Source organism: Eumetopias jubatus, unplaced genomic scaffold (assembly GCF_037043125.1).
Source record: "Eumetopias jubatus isolate StellerSeaLion01/CBP00866 unplaced genomic scaffold, mEumJub1_p1.0 scaffold_4, whole genome shotgun sequence".
Taxonomy (NCBI): Eukaryota; Metazoa; Chordata; class Mammalia; order Carnivora; family Otariidae; genus Eumetopias; species Eumetopias jubatus.
The window spans coordinates 116,653,388-116,664,679 of record NW_028274810.1 but is presented as its reverse complement, the minus strand read 5'-3'; the positions used below and the strand labels follow the sequence as shown (position 1 = coordinate 116,664,679).

General features: G+C 54.6%; 1 protein-coding gene across 1 annotated transcript in view; it reads left to right on the top strand.

Moving 5' to 3' along the window:
- Window positions 1-1,735: 1,735 nt before the first annotated feature.
- Window positions 1,736-11,292, top strand: part of CCN4 (cellular communication network factor 4) — a 33,594-nt gene continuing 24,037 nt past the window's right edge. Inside the window, exon 1 of the mRNA XM_088022748.1 lies at window positions 1,736-1,815. Coding sequence (XP_087878874.1) covers window positions 1,736-1,815 — 80 coding nt within the window. The remainder of the gene's footprint in view (window positions 1,816-11,292) is intronic.

The window sequence follows — 11,292 nt, the reverse complement described above, 5'->3', positions numbered from 1 at the left end:
TTGCTTCATGGGACTTATTTTGAAGAACAGCAAGTAAGTTTATAAGAAGGAAGCAAGGATTCACATGTACGGAGCAATCTCCATGTAACATACCCCCCCTCCTTGGGCACTTGATATGCATGATTTTTGTAAAGCCCCAGGTAAGTTAGGAGACTTTTGGCACCAGGAATAAAATATCTAACTTCAGCTTACTCAGTAAGTCACTGAATTAGCTCATGTAACAGAAAGTCTGGAGGTAACTGCTCCAGGTTTGGTTCAGTAACAGCATAAAATCCCAAAGCCCCAAGCTCTTTTCCTCTTTCTGCTCTACTATCCTCAGCGTGTTGGCTTTTCATCCTCAAGCTTGTGCCTCACGTACCCGACATGACTGCTGCGGCTCCAGCCATCAACTCTGCACACAAGGTAAAAAGAGAATGAGTAGAGAATAATCTCCTTCCAAAGGATTCAGTCTTTTCTAGGAGCCCTCTTGAGGGGTCACATCTATGGTCACAAACCTACACCACCACCGAGCAGCCATGCACGCTCCACATCCGCTTGTAGAGGCTGCAGGGAAAAGAGAAGAGAGGGCGTGACTGCTATGGGAAGCACAGGGAAGGGACCTTGCTGGGGTGTGAGAGGAGACACAGGGCGGCCAGCACGGTCAAGTGTAGCCCAGGGAGAGTGGACAGAGACGTGTGCAGGGAGGTCTCGGACGCCTCTCCAGAACTGGGGATTCCGCATAAGTCACTGGGCAGGCTCGGGAAGGCTGTAGCCAGGAGGGATCTTGGTTCAATTTTCCAAGGTTCACTCTGATGGCTCTGGGAAGCCGTAGAGGACACAGACGATGGGTGTCGGGAGGGAAGGCTGGGGGCCAGTCAAGAGGCAGTTGCTGAGATCCCCATTGGGGATGAGGGGGCTGGAAAAGGGTAGACGGGGCCCCAGAGGAGACCCCTCACCTGTGTGGCGGTGTCCAGCAGGGACCAGGCGAGGCACCCAAGCCCACCAGTGATAACAAGCGCCCAGACGTGGAGAGACAGCGCCAGCACCAGAAGGGCCTCTCGGGCTGATGATAGGAAACAAGAACGGCTGTGAATTGACCACCACGGCTTTAATTTGTCCTGGAGGGCTGATGAGAACCTGAGCCCCAGAGCTGAGGTCATTTGTAAATTCCTATCATTTCTAGATGGCTGCTCTCAAAGCCACCCCCCTTTGCTTGCAGCCAGGGAAAGAAGAGTGAATGGTGGCAAATGAAAACCAGAAGTAGGAGCAGTCTGAAGAAATGGGAGGGAGTTCACTTCTCTCCGCTGGGAGCACGTTCAAAGCCCCCCGCCCGCCCGGGGGGAAGGGTATCCCGCCTCCACCTTGCGCCCTCTTGCAATGTCCCCCTCCCCACCTTTGCCAAATACCGCGGCAGGATGACCCCAGCTCCCTCTGTGCGAATTTACTGCCCCAGTGTGAAATCATAGCCCTGTAACTTTCCCTTTAAGAGCTGTCAGAGCCCGAGAGGCTGGCCAAGCTCGGGCTGGAGGTGGGGACAGAGAGAAGAAAGGAAAAAAAAAAAGGAGAGAGAGGCAGGAAAAGTTTTTTCAGAGGAAAATGCAGGGTTTGTCCTTAACTCTGACGTCAGATCTTGCTTTAATAAACCCCCCCCCCCAGGGCTGTGGGAAGTGGCATATCTCCTGCTCCTGATGGGCCAGGCCAGTCTCTCGGCCCAGCTCCCCCGAGAGGCGGCCGGATCCTCTGGGCGGCTCAGTCGATGCCTTTGCCCCTGACTTCCAGGCATGAGGTGGCTCCTGCCCTGGACACTGGCAGCGGTGACGGCAGTAGCCGCGGGAAGCGCCCCGGCCGCGGTGAGTCCCGCCTGCAGGGGCTTACAGAGGGGCCCCCATCTCATTCTCCAGCCCGTTCTGCTACACGGGTGGACAGATGGAGAGGGGCTGGAAGTGTGGGGGCAAGCTGGCAGCCACGTAGGGGCCAGGGCGAAGCCCGGGGGGTGGGGGGGGCGGGACTGTGCAGGGTCAGCTGATCCTGGTGGAGTCGGGGGAGGGGAAGGGGGCAGCCCCCCGGGGGCGGACAAAGCAAACAGGTGGTCCATGCCCTTCTTTCCCACCTGAAACTCAGCAGAAAGGGACACTTGTTGGAGCAGGGAGTCGGGGGCCTGGACTCCAGTCCCAGCTCTGCCCAGGCTGGCCGTGTGACCTTGGGCCAGTCACTCATCCCCGCGTAGTGCTAAGCGAAGACGTTGGCAGGAGACTTGTAACGTCCTGGGTTTGGAACGTGAGTCTCCAAGCGCTGGGGATACTACACAGAGAGGAGTCGGAAAACACCCGGAGAAGCTGGAAAGGAAAATGCCAGCTTTCAACACAAGTGCCTCTCTTGAGCAAACATTGCTTGGGGTGGTTTCCACCCCCAACTGCTGGTGCCTTGGGCTGGCACAGCCCTCTGCAGCTTATGAAGCGTGCACCCTGGGGCCCTGCGCGTGACACCTACTCTTTCGGGGGATCCCGAGAGTTCTCTCTCTCCTCTGTCTAGCCCAGGGCACTCCGAAGGGAACGGGGAAGGGTCTGCACCTCCAAGAAGCACGCAGCCTGCTGGCTGTGGGTATAGAGGCAGGCCCAGGGCAGGCAGGAGGTGGGCAGCTGGGAAGAACTGAATCCAAGACCCCACAGCCCCAGCCAGTGCCTTCTGCCAGTAGTAAAGCCGAGAGACAGAGGGAAGGCGGCAAGAAGGATTTCGTTACCCACTCCCAATGATAGCTTCCTTGGGGATCAATGCGCCCCATTTGGGGATGAGGGAGCTGAGGCTCAGGGGTATAGCGACTCGCCCACGGGCTCAAGGACACCGATTCTGACTCAACCAGATCTGAGGCTGAGAGCTGGTGGCCCACCACAGCCCGGTTGCCTCTGCACCTGGGGGATGGAGCTTCCTCCAAGCGCCGTAGTAGGTTTAAGGTGGGCAAGGAGTGTATCTGTGTAATTCATTGTGAAATCCTTTGAATCTTGCGTGGTGCCCGCCCACAGTGGGTGCCAAGCCGTGCTATAAAAGGAGATACTAACTTCATTTTACAGAAGAAAGAAATGGAAGCTTAAGGCAAGCAAGGGACTTGTTCAGAGTCTCACAGTGAGTAAGTGGCCAGGGCTCCAATTTAGATCTTCCCCTGCCAAATCCTGCTCTTTCTTCCAGAGCTTTCCTAGCTGAGGGGCAACTGAGCCTTTCCAACAGACTGGAGCAACCACGAGGAGCCGAAGCAGCCTTTATTGGGGGTTGTTATGGCTGGGAGGACAAGGGGTGGATGGGGGGAGAGGTGAGATGTGTAGGGTAGCAGGAGTCTGAGCGAGGAGAGGGAAAGAAGCTGCAGGCAGGGCCAAGTACATGGGAGCCCATTACCTCCCAGAACAGGAGGTCCTGGGGAAGAGAGGGGTCCAGATCCCCGGGCTCTGCTATGGGGCCATACAGCACGGGATCCAAGAGTCCGGACAGACCTAGACAGCAAGTGGAGGGGAGGCTCGGCACCTCTCTTCTCTGCAGCTCGCCCCACCCCGAGGGCCTTTTCTGGGCACCCAACACGACCCAGCCCACGCTGGTGTCCAGATCCAGGCGCTCCCGGACAAAGGGAGCTCTCAGGGCACCCTGACGCCCCCAGTGAGGGCTGTGAGACAGATGGTGACCAGGTCTTTGCTTTCTGGCCAAACTCCATACATGGCCGTCCTCTGCTCACTAATATATAATAGGAATGCAGGTTCCCTCAGGGGCCCAGTGGGATTTTACTGGAAAAATGATTATAGATGTTCATATGGAAGAAAAGTTTTGTGAGAATTGCCAAGAAAAAACTTTGAGGAAGTAGCGTTCTGAGGAAGACTTGCCCTATGGGATAGTGAAAAATTATCTAGAAGTTCTGTAATTGAACGAGCAAGATGCCAACCAGGAAGAGATAAATTGAGGAGGACAGGGCGGTGAGCTCAGAAACTCAGCCAAGCCGACTTGGGAACGTGAACTATGGTAAAGGTGACGACAGATACGGCTGGTTTTTCCATCTCTTTGTTCTTTTCTCCCTCCTTCGTGGAGAGTATCCACCCCGCACCACGAGAAAGGGGCTGCGTTTAGTGGGTGCTATCACGTCCTGTGCCAAGGGCTCTAGATGTATGCCGACAAGACCTTCCTCGGATCATGCAACAGACATTCACTAGCACTTACTGAACACTTCCTGAAATTGTCATAGCAATACCCTGAAGCAGATGCGATGATCCCTCTTTGTAGATGCCGAAACTGAAGGTCTGAGAGGTTTAGTAATTCGCCCAAGGCCACACAGCTGGTAATCAGCAGAGTTGATTTTGAACCTTGGTCCTGCGCTTTGCCGTACCCCCTGCTGGCTCCCTGGTGCGGGTACTTGCCGAGAAAGGAGAGGCACACGGTTTCTGCCCCTATAAGGTGTACGGGCTAGAAACGGAGGACAGCCACCCACGCGTGGGGAAGCGAGGCGGCAGGGGTGGAGTCATCCAGGAGAGAGAGGCTGGGTATAAGCTCTGGTCCTGGCTGTGGCTGCGGCAGCAGGACCCTTGACTACCCGGGGCCTCCCCGCCTTCTCTTGTTCATCGGGGCTCATGGCCTCAGCCCTTCGCAGCTCCCTGCCGCTGCTGGGGAGTGACCACAGGGCTGTGTCAGGGAAGCCTCTCAGAAGCCCGTGACTGAGTAAACAAATTATGTGCCAGGAAATTAATTCCTGGGCACACATTAGGTCCGTGGTAGTCAGTGTGCAGGGGAGACCCACGCCCCTCCTCCCGGGCAAATGTACGTGGGGATGGACACAGGTGTGTGCGCGCACGGGTATCTGACATCGCAGCTCGTCTGAGTGTGCAAATCGCCATGGTGTGTGTGAATGCATACGGATGCACGTGGAGGGTATGGAATGCAAGCTCTTTCTCCGCTCCTAGGACAGACCGCAGAGCAGTGTGGCCCAGGACGCGGCATATCCCTTTTAAAAACGTTGAGAACAGATGATACGCCTTCTTTACGTGTCCTGTCCATAGCTTTGGACCCGAGCCAGCATTTCAAACCCCACCCCAGGCCCCTGCTTGGAGCCTCTTCCGGCAACTTAGAGGCTCTGCTCACAGCTGCGGCCCCTCCCACTCGCCGTTTGTCCAGGATGCTGGTGTGAGTGCGGCACGGACAGGCATTTTCCACCTGGCACGGCGCTTGGCAAAGCCTCACCCTCTGGAATGGGCATGGGAGCAGTGCTCCTTGGAGAACCAGACCCTGACCATGGGCGGGGCGGTACCTCTGGCCCGTCAGCGGACTCACCTCCCCCAACATTTAGAAAAGGCCCCTACCCCATGCCAACAAAGCAGCCAAATGCCAGGAGGCTGCCTTTGGCTTTGTACAAGGATTTGTGCCTGGGATTCCTCCCAGGAACCTTGGTCATCTCTCTGGGCAGCAGGGAGGGGCCGCTACACACACTGTGGGTTCCATATGGGAGCAAGGGAAGTAAGACAGCAATGGTCCAAGCTGGGGCCCCAGGAGGCGCTGGGAGGCTTGCCAGCCACAGCCGGGGAAGCAAAGTAAGGAAGGAAGTTTTGAGCAAGAACCATAGAACACTGCGAACGTCTAAGGGTGAGGTTTCGGCATATCATACATCCATTCGACACCTCTGGAGCTCCCCAGGTCTCAGTAACACTGATGATAATGAAGGAAAACACTGCTTAAGTGCTCTCTATATGTATCAGCTCACTTGAAAGCCACACCTATGAAGCAGACAGCAACATCCTTATCCCAGCACAGTCCAATGTGGCCACTCACCACATGAGGCCACCGAGCGCCAGAAATGTAGCTCATCCCATGTGAGATGTAGAACACGCACCAGATTTCAAGAATTCAATATGAGTACAAGAACATCACAGGCTCACTGTAATTTTTCTATTGACTCCATGTTCAAACAAGAATATTTTTAATATATTGGGTTAAACAAATAGAACATCTTCCCTGGTTTCTTATTGGTTCTCATTGGTTTTCAGTGTGGCTGCTAGAAAATATAAAATTCCATAGATGGTTCACATTGTGTTTTACTAGAAAGTGTTGGCTTGGGAAAACGCAAGCGTACGTAGGTGGATTTTAGCAGGTGGGGAGGGAAAGATATTGAGGATTCTAATCCCGGCTCCTCGACTAAGCCAGTTTCTTCACCTGTGAAAAGACGTAATATCAGTACTCACTTCCTTGGGTTATTGAGAAGATTAAGGAATGAAACAGAGATAGAGCACATGAATCCCCAGCACACCCAAGGGGAGGTGGGACATGATTCACTTCACTCCAATAGCAGGGATGGGGGCATCCCGGCTTGGCTGGAAGCACTGGCTGCAGACAAGAATGGCTCATGTGTTGGAGAGAGATTTTTCACCCTAGCAGAGAGGAGCATGTTAAGGAATCCAAAAGGAAGCTCAGAGGGCTTCAGGAGAAAAATACCAATTCCGGGGTTCTGAGCCTGAACTCCTGGGGACAGCCCCCAGGTAAGTCCACATTAACTGGCACCTCAGTGATTATTTTATTTTATTTTATTATGTTATGTTAGTCACCACACATCATTAGTTTTTGATGTGGTGATCCACGCTTCATTGTTTTCGTACAACACCCGGTGCTCCCTTGGTGATCCTTAACACACGCTTGAATTCGGAAATCACTCCTGTCTCTCCTCCAGCCTGGACATTCTGCTCATCTGCCTGTCCTCCTGCTCTTCTCTATGAAGTGGGGGAGGGTGGAGGGGGGAAGGGAAACAGAATCAGAGGAGAAAGAACTGTGCCTCTCAAAACATGAATAATGGACACTCCAGGGGATGTGGTACCCTCTGTGCCCACCCACACCAAGGCCCTCAGTCTGGAGGCAAGTCTAGGCTTGGGACATCAACTGTGGCTCTGCTAAGCCCTGCTAGGGGTGGGTGGGAGGGGTGAAAGGAAATGAGAGTCTGGGGCCCAAAGAAGAGGAAGGGAGGGGTCCAGCCTTGCCCTTCCTGGAAGCCTGCATTGAGTCTTGGAGGTGAGAGAAGGGGCGTGTCCTATAAGCCTGCCCAGGGCAGGATGGGTCTGGGGGTGAAGGTTGGAACAATATTGTGAGACAGCAAGGACATATCACCCTGTCCTTGGGGCAGATGGTGGACTGGCCTGGATGCTTGCCTTCTCAGTGTTTGATATATGGTTTTAAAAATAAGGAGGTTGGACTTGACCCCTAAGCTTGCTTCCAGCTGGAGCCACCAGAGTCCTAGGGTCCATTCACTCATTCCCTGGGCAGCCCACTATCTCACCAGCAGCAGGGCTCATGGGCTGTGATTCTCATGCTATTGCTCTAGGATGTGCGTCGCTGACCTTGGCACCAAAAGGGGTGTCCCATGCTCTGGGATGACATGCATCCTCCCCTTAAGGTGTCCAAAGATGATCTCCTCTTTGCCTACATCTCATCTTTCAACCCTCAGAGTGTATCGCTGGTCTCATAAAGCTGGAAAGCACACCCCCAGCTTAATCTCCAAGGGGCCTCGCCATCTCAGGGGTTCCCCAGTCAGGCCTGGTCTTGAGGATCCTCAAGTTCTACCTACAAAGAGCAATCCCAGGCTCCCCCAGACCTACTGAGTCAGGCTGGGTAGGGATCCAGGACTCCGGAGTTTTAACACTTCCCACCACAGATGAACCTTGAGGCCTTGCAAGTTTGGGAAGCACCCCGGTGGGTAACAGGGCCCTTGGAGGACTACAATCCCCAACAGCCTCCCCATCTCAGGGAGGATGGCTCCATCTTCCCCTGGGGCCATCATCCACTCTTGTCTACAGCTCCCTACTCCTCCCAGGTGCCAGTGAGAGCACCGAGACCTTCAGCTGGGTCCTCCTTCCGGCCCCTCCCTAGGTTTCCTCCAACCTAGAGGCTCAAGTCCACACACGGAGATTGGAGGGAAGAGAGTGAACTCTGCAAACGGGATGATCAGGAGTAAACCATGGAGTTTGAATTTAGAAAGGGGAGCATCTTGAGCACCTCACTTAACCTTTTTGAGTCTCAGTGTCCTGTGACACAGGGATCTACTCCTGGATGTCACTGTGCCAGGGGACGAGCTGGGTCGAACACAGAGGCTCGAGCAGTTGGGTGCACCCTGAGTACCCCCATACTCTCCACTCTGAGTCTGGCCAAGCCTGTCTTCCCCTTTCATCCTTTGGGATTGCCTTCGTTCACTTTCTTTCCTATTTCAAGGGCCATTGTCCCAAATACTCAAGTGTCCTCTCTCTTGTGCATAGGCCCCTGCTGTTCCTTCTGCTTGAAATGTCTTCCCCCCTCTTCTCTGTCGATGAAATTGATGTTGTTGGAACTGCTACGCTCCAGGAAGTTTCCCTTGGCTTCCACCCAGGTGGAGCAGCCGGTGGGCACCCATGAGTCCTTGTTCTTGCCTAGGTAGAAGGGAACATGTCACTTTGCAGGAGCTCTCTGCTGGCCTCACCCCATGCATGAGCCATCCTCCTTCAAACTCCTACCTCCTGCAAGGACACACCCCCTGGCCTTGGCACATGTTGTGCCCTACCCCTGGCCTTGCTCATGCTTTTCCCCTTCTGGACCTGACACTTTCCAGTAGATGTCACTGTGGATGCACATTATAGGCGCCCAACGCATACTTGTTGCTTGAACGAATGAATGAATGAATGAATGAATGAACAAAACCAGAAAGGCTGGGCAGGATGGGTATAGAGGGAACAAGGAGGAAGCCATGACACTGGCCTTTTTAGTAGAGGCTTTGTGCTAGGGAAGGGGCCAGGGAATCTGACAAGGCCTGGGCCTGATTGCCAAGAGGGCTGAACAATGAGCAGGAACCTATGAACTGACTTGCTGAGCCCAGAACCAGGAGTCCAAAGGTGCGGTCCTAGTCAGGCTCTGCTTTAGTCTCTGAGCCCCGGCTTCTCCAGCTGAAATGCAGACAAGAGCCCCGGGCTGCCTGTGCCGGGAGCATGCTGGGTGAGGGCAGGCGGCAGCACACAGCCCAGAGCGCCAGCTCTGCCCCTTCCCAGCGGGGCCTTAGCCTTTCATCTGGAAAATGGACTTTAAAAGCCCAGCTCACAGATCCCCTGTGACCTGGCAAGAGAAGGAAAGCTAGGTGCTGAGCACACATGGAGGAGGAGGTCGGGGAGCCACAAACGGGGTGCGGATATCAAGGTGCTCTGGCGTTAGCAGGGGTTGTCTTCAAGGCCCTGTTGAGAGTTCTGGAACAGCAAACCTGGCGGGCGGGGGCCGCACGGATTGGGGGTTATGGCCGCCCATCTGTCCTTGTTGCTGCTACCCTTTAATCCTGCCTCCTCCATGTGTGTGCATGCACACACACACACACACACACACAGACATAGGCATACATGAGTGTGCACACACAGAGATACATTCACATGCACACATACACACAGAGACATAAGCATACACGAGTGTACACTCACACACATGTACACACACAGAGAGACACAGGCATACACGAGTGCATGCAGAGACACACTCACACACATGCACACACAGAGGCATACAAGCACACACAGATACACAGGCATACATGAGTGTGCACACAGACGCACACACTGAGAGACACAGCCATACACGAGTGTGCACGCACACATACCTACACACACAGAGAGGCATGCACGCACACACACACACACAGACACAGGCATACACAAGTGTGCACGTGCACACATACACACAGAGAGGCATGCACACACACACATTCACAGGCATACGCGAGTGTGCATGCACACACACAGACATAGGCATACATGAGTGTGCACACACAGAGACACACTCACCTGCACACATACACACACAGAGACATAAGCATACACGAGCATACACGCACACATGTACACACAGAGAGACACAGGCATACATGAGTGCATGCAGAGACACACTCACACACATGCACACGCGCACACACACAGAGGCATACATGCACACACACACAGAGATACGTGCACACACATACACACACAGAGATACAAGCACACACAGATACACAGGCATACACGAGTGTGCATGCCCACACACGGACACACAGAGAGGCATGCACGCACACACAGGCATAGGCATACACGAGTGTGCATGCACACACACGGACACACAGAGAGACACAGGCATACACGAGTGTGCACTCATACACACAGACACACTCACGCGCATGCGCACACACACCGGCTGACTTCTTTAACAGCAGCTCCAGGCCCCGTACTCCAAAGAGACGCGTCCTGACCCAGGCAAACTTCTGTTCTTTAACAGCCGCAAGCACCACCCCCCATTGGACCCTCACTGTGAGCTGGGGCCACACATACCTCGCTTAGTCCACAGGAGAGCTCTGCGGGGCAGGAACTGTTATCACCCCCACCCACAGAGGAGGAAACTGAGGCAGAGTTTTACTCTGATCCCCCAGGCCATCGGAGCTTCAAAACCACCACCTCATCCCCCAGGCAGGGCTGGCAGGACCTGCTCCCGGGGGTGTCCTGGTGTGCCAGCCCCTTGCCTATGTCTGTCCTCCCAGCCTGAGTCGGATCCAGTCTGGGATGGGGGCAAGGGAGAGCTGAGGTTGGGCTCCAGACGCTGGAGGGAGGAACCACCTTTATCAGAGGCAGAGCTCAGCCAGCCAAGAGTGCTAGAAGGTGCCAGAGGATTGCCTCATCCCAGCCTGCCCTGTAGGGGTGCAAGTGGCTGGTCCAAGGCCACAAATCTCAGCGTGGGGGCTGGAGTCCAGGGCCTCCCAACTCTAGGTATGGGCCTAGATGCTGAAGATAGTTCTCCTGGCTCTATCAGGAAGCTGCTCCCTCCTCCCCTGTATGAAGAACAGGCCTACCCTCAACGGATGGCAGTTTTTTCCACCCTTGTCTGTCTTGGCTATTGTTCCAGGGCTGGCCCTGTCCCTGGTCACCCCATGGCCACTGCCACTTCCAGGCCTGTGACATGAAAGGCGCCCAGTTCCTTTTGGTGAATTGCAGGAACTGGAAATTAGGCAAGAGAAGGGCCCCTTAGAGGTCACTGGAGGAGTATGAGATCCAGAGTCATAAGAGCAGAGTGCGTAATTTTCTTGCAGTGTCTGTTAAATTCTGTGGGCCTCAGTTTCCCCATCTGTCAAATTGAGACCGTGAGGGCTGACTTCACAGGGTTGTTTTGATCATCACCTGGCACAATGTGCTGGCTGAGTCAGGAAAGACCCCTATCTCCCCCAGGGGACGCACACATGCCAGGCGTGGCCCTTATGGACCTCTGACCACGGCCCCAGCCTACCATCTCCACGTCCCAGAACCCTAAGCCCTAACCTTGACCACTGGCCATTTC